This window comes from Branchiostoma belcheri, unplaced genomic scaffold (genome assembly GCF_001625305.1).
Source record: "Branchiostoma belcheri isolate BF01 breed outbred unplaced genomic scaffold, Haploidv18h27 scaffold99, whole genome shotgun sequence".
Classification (NCBI taxonomy): domain Eukaryota; kingdom Metazoa; phylum Chordata; class Leptocardii; order Amphioxiformes; family Branchiostomatidae; genus Branchiostoma; species Branchiostoma belcheri.
In genome coordinates this window covers 1264809-1270283 of record NW_017804675.1, presented here as the reverse complement: position 1 = coordinate 1270283, position 5475 = coordinate 1264809, and the positions used below count along the sequence as shown (strand labels likewise).

Genomic DNA, 5475 nt, shown 5'->3' with positions numbered 1-5475 from the left:
ACGACGCCCCCCCCCGGTCCCCCCATGTCAAAAAAAGCCCGGTCTAGGTAGGGTTAAAGCTATCTAATGACAATGCCCCTACCTACTCATGTTGCCGGCATGTCTGCTTGTATTACAGCCAAGCCTGTGGGGTCCAAATCTACCTACGCTGGCATCAACACGATGAGGAAGACAGCGGCCCTCAAAGGTACCCCGTCAGGAATCTCATTCCAACATATTATCACATACCTCTAATCCTATAATCCTATGGAGCCGTACAAATTATCAAAAGACGTTACCTGATCTCCTCTAATCCGGTTACGATAAGCTCGAGTTATTCCGACTGGAGCGAAATGGAAGATTTAAATGATTTAGCGGAAGAAACAGACATGTTGTCGGGGTTTGGGATTTCGCGGGGAGTGCGGTAATCCTACACAATGCTATCACAAGATTTGCAAACCTAATAGATTAAAATGGCAGCACACTGAGTTTCTATTGAATGTCATTGACTATGTAAACGTCTAAAATATCATAATATATATCAACATTTAGAGAGCATCTTTAAGAGCGTGGTTACATCCGTGGCTTATACAAAACATCCACAGCATATTAATAATGTTTTCCCATACGCATAATCTTTTTAGTGAGCCTCGACAACAACAATTTTCTTTTTAAAAGTGACTGTTTTAAGATGCTTGTATGAGTGTAAGCGTTACGTCTATGATAAAATCAGTACCTCAGATTGGAGCAATCCTTGTCATAAGAGCCCCTGCAGAATGGCCAGCCTACCAGCATGCAGTTGGTATAGTTATTTACAGTTCCTCCCTCCGGAGTCTATCGACCTATTCGGACATTTAGTGCCGGGCCCACATGGTGGAAATCTGCGGTAGAATATCAGCCAAAATTGAAAACAACTGCATCCCACCACGGAACGGTTATTACGGGGCCATAAAAAGTGCACCGGGGGTTATTCTATCGATTTCTGACGAAATGTCAGGAAGGATATACGCGTCATATCTGGAGTATTGCTATCACGGCAGACCAGACGATACAGTTATTGGTTCTAAGCCTGAAGAATTATGACATCACTACATCAGCGCCACGGTAAAACATTCCGGCTACAGCTCGTTAAACTGTAAAGGAAAGGAACTTAGATATGAGACAGTAAATCTTTTACTTTTACCTTCGCCAAGGTTATGTTTTCTGGCTGTGTGTGTGTGTGTCCGTGTGTGTGTCAGTGTGTGTGTGTGTGTGTGTGTGTGAGTGTGTGTGTGTGTGTGTGTGTGAGTGTGTGTGTGTGAGTGTGTGTGTGTGAACATCACAACTCGCGAAGGCATAGATGGGTAGGTCTTGATGACATCTCGACATGTATAGGTTTGCCCCACTGGCGGCTTGTTATGGTACTGCAGCGAAACTTCTTTTTTTTTTATATCTCGTGATCTGGACACGCTAGGGTTATGATTTTTGGACAGCCTGTTCTGGAACTGCAAGGGCGCTTGTTGAAAAATATTCAATGTAGTATAACTCAAGAACCGCTTGACGGATCATCATGATTTTGTTATGTAGGTAGCTTAAGTGATGCTTGACATAAAGAAATGGCAATTATGCAAAACAGGATCTAATTTGTATAATTGCCTTTCAAATTAACATGAAAGTTCATCTCTGAGTTGGTAAAATACATGGAGAAAACCTTTACTCAACCGTGACGGGGGGCGGTACCGACTTCTGACGAACTTTGACCCAGTGCTTCACATGTGGCTAAAAGTCATGTGTGCACAGCACTTGGGTTATAAAGCTGATAAAGACAGCGATTCAGTCGAAAATTTCTGGTGAGTTAATTTCTTTTTTTTTTTAGTTGGAGAACAGTTTAATTTTCTTCATGATTTTCACATTTTCCCCCCAGGTTCGCGACGGTTTGCGAAGGCGCTGTACTCCTACGTGCCTCACGAGGAGAACGAACTGCGTCTGGATGTGGATGATGTCATCGAGGTGCTGGAGGGGGAAGATGGAGGCTGGTGCCTGGGTTACCTGAGGGGCAGGATAGGCCTGTTCCCCTCCAACTACGTCAAGTTCATACAGGACCGGAGAGGTTTGTATAGAGTAGATGAATGAATGAATTGAAGTTTTTGTGACGTAGTCGAATATGGCAATAACTCGAGATCTTTATTTGTAATCGGATACAGATTGTACAGATGTACAGATGCAAATTCATGCACAGATGCAGATTCATGTACAGATATACAGATACAGACTTTCCGAGTAGGATGACCGTGTCAGTCCCTACACCTGAGTGAGGGTTACAGTTGACACGATGGCTTTCGCGTGGATTTGTTTAAGATGGAGAATCCGAGACCCATACACTTGGGGCATCCGTCTTCTCCAGCTAGCCCATATAGATAGTTTGCAAATTGGCAATTACATAACAGAATAATTAGTGTAATTACATCGCATGCAATTAATTAATCCATAATTCATTTTAATCTTCATTATTATTTTCTGGCGTCCCAATATTGGAGCATCCTTCAAATGCTTTCTTTACGCCACTAAATCAATGTGTCCTTGCCCTTCAGTACAGTATACATTTCAAGGTCATATATTCGTGTTGAAGAAGAATGAAACTGAAGCTGTATTTTATTGGAAAGTGCCAGGGAATTTATCGATCTGGCGCTACTATATATGGTCCAACGTGTAAGGTCGTTTCATTTGCTATTGGGTTTCATGAAATCAGAATCGTCTGGGTTTTGTTTGAGCCTTTGCTCATTTAATATTTAAATCGACCCGCTAAACGCTTTTAGTTGACATTATGAGGAAAGATGCAGGTTTTATGATTATAATAAACCAAGCACCACTGGCAGATTCTTCACGTCATTACCGTAGTTTCAACACAACGTTTCTAAAACGTCTAAAATTTTCTACAATTGAGTTTTGTTTGTTTGTTTGTTTGGGCCTTGGTTTATACGTATGCGTTTAAATCGCCCACTGACAGCCTTTCGTGGAGGTCATACATATTTTATGATTAAAGTCCTAACAAATCCATAATAAACCAAAAAGACGCCTACCAAGCACCACTAGCAGATTTCTTAACTTTACCGTAGTCAGTTTTGACCCCATACGGTGGTTTGAGGGTAAACTTTACTGTAGTTACAACACAACGTCTAAACAATTATATAATTGACAATTTGCGGAGCCATCTGAAGCCCAGAGAAATCTGATGCTCATTACTAATGCATGGGAAAAGCCCTATGGCTGGTTTTGCGGTGAATCCGCAGTAGGAAACATGGAATCCACCCCACTAGACCACGCATAAACTTTCCAGGATAACTCCATCAACAATGTTCCAATCTCAGTAAAAACGTGCGAGAAGTTATAAGACATATATACAAACTCATAGAAGGAGTTTCGTTTTCGACCAGAATTGTTAAAATGGCACATAATTATATACGCCTGGGGTCCGTTTTGGCCCCGTATGGTGGTTTGAGGGAACTTTACCGTAGTTACAACACAACGTCTGTAATTGACAATTTATGGAGCCATCTGAAGCCCAGAGCATCCTGATTCTCATGACTTATATATGAGAAAAGCCCCGTGGCTGGTTTTGCGGTAAATCCGCAGTAAGGAACACGGAATCCTCACGTGGAGTAAAGTGACAGTGATGCATGACGAAAAGACGAGGGTTTAATTTGTTGTCTGACACATCGCAATCGTCTGTTTGCCTCTGCAGTTTAACAAGTCGTTCGTTGTAATGTAGCCAGTTGTTGTGTTACGCCCAAAGGCGGTTATACCGGCTATACAGATACAGATACAGAATCCTCACGTGGAGTAAAGTGACAGTGATGCATGAGGAAAAGACGGGGGTTTAATTTGTTGTCTGACACATCCCTATCGTCTGTTTGACAATAATAAATAGATACAAGAACAGTCCAATTCCGTACACGATAAAACTACTAAACGAACAATAACTTCTCCGCATTTAGAACATTATTACGATGTAAATATTAATATGTGTACCAAATGTCAATTTGGAAATAGCCTTATCTATTGATGTAAAAAGTATGCAATTCGGCTACTTTACCTGGCTGCAACGTACCTTTTAAGGATCATGTTGATCAAATAAACCATTCATTCATCTATTCATTCATTCATCCATTCAGATATGATTTTGGAAACGGTCAGACGTTTCAGCTAGTATCCACTAGCTTTAGTTAGTGACTGAGAGACCAGAGGAGAAATGCAGGTTAATAAGCTGACGAAAGTTAGTGAATAAGCTAATCCAAAATCATATCCAGTCGCTTGTCGAATGAGTAACTGCTTTTTGGCGCAAAGTGACAGTGATGTATGACGAAAAGACGAGGGTTTAATTTGTTGCCTGACACATCCCAATCGTTTGTTTGTCTCTGCAGTTGCCGCGGCCCGCCAGATCGCCGAGGCAGAGGAAATACAGATGAAGCGGAGTGTTTAAAGGCGACGGGACGGACCAGTTTGATGGAGCACTGTTGTACCGAGAGACTGTTTAAAGACATCCAGTGCGATTTCAGGGCAGCAAAATTGAAAATATCTTTGTCATATTCGCATACTACTTCACATTAGCACATTTCAATCAGTACTTCATACTTTGGGCTTTTAAAACTGCAGAAACAAGCCCCCAAAAGAGTGCTTTATTTTCTGGGTGGTACCCTAAAAATCAGCACAGGGCCCTTTCAGTAACCATTTTCCGTCAGAATTTTGGGAAATTTTGCTCCATGAGGATCAATATACACCGGGATAGTGTGGTTTCAACTCACTATGTAGATAGCTTTAAACAATATCTAGAGTAAGATGCTCAAGGGCTAGGTGTAACAAGTCGTTCGGTGTAATGTAGCCAGCAGCCGCCACGCCGCGTGCCTGCGAAGCTGGTGTTACGCCGAAAGGCGGTTATACCGGCTATACAGATACAGATAAATTACTAGAATATTGGCTTTAAAAAAATCGGGTTTCCAAGCCCCTAAAACTGCACTGGATGCCTTTAAAGGCGACGGGTTGAACCAGTGTGATGGATCACTGTTGTACCGAGAGACTGAGAAACGGTCTCTAGACGGAAGCACCTTCATCCGTACACTTCACGCACAGGTGGACCTGACGCATTCGCGGTATCAGAGCAATTCATCAAAAGTAGTTGCACCATTTGGTACGACTGTACATGTATGTGTGTACAGATGGCGTGTACAGATACTGCGGGAACTTTGTAGGTAACGGCGCGGTCATATTCGTCGTATACGATCCACGTACAATTAGTAGAAAATTCTTCAATCATTGACTGTATTTTGTAAGGTACAATTTGGAGGTACGTGGTTTTACCTTACAAAATAGTCACTGATTGGAGAATTGTCTACTAACTGTTAATTCTACGTGACTGATGAACCTCTTCAACGATCCACGTACAATTGCAAACCGAAGGTATTTTCGTGATGGTTGTACGTGGTTGGTTCAGATTGTTACCGACAAAGCTGTCTTTGACCC

At 42.0% G+C, this 5475-nt stretch overlaps 1 protein-coding gene across 1 annotated transcript; it reads left to right on the top strand.

The window, feature by feature from the left end:
- The first annotated feature begins 162 nt into the window (after positions 1-162).
- Positions 163-4513, top strand: LOC109462094 (CD2-associated protein-like). Its single transcript, XM_019758591.1, has 3 exons — positions 163-187; positions 1883-2068; positions 4380-4513. Exons 1-3 carry the CDS (start codon positions 163-165, stop codon positions 4436-4438), a joined length of 270 nt encoding a protein of 89 aa, XP_019614150.1. The 3' UTR covers positions 4439-4513.
- Positions 4514-5475: the final 962 nt, after the last annotated feature.

Coding starts and splice junctions, on each gene's coding strand:
- LOC109462094 (XM_019758591.1), top strand. CDS start 163: ATGAGGAAGACAGCGGCCCTCAAAG. Junction 188..1,882: donor GAAGACAGCGGCCCTCAAAG/GTACCCCGTCAG, acceptor TTTTCCCCCCAG/GTTCGCGACGGTTTGCGAAG. Junction 2,069..4,379: donor GTTCATACAGGACCGGAGAG/GTTTGTATAGAG, acceptor TTGTCTCTGCAG/TTGCCGCGGCCCGCCAGATC.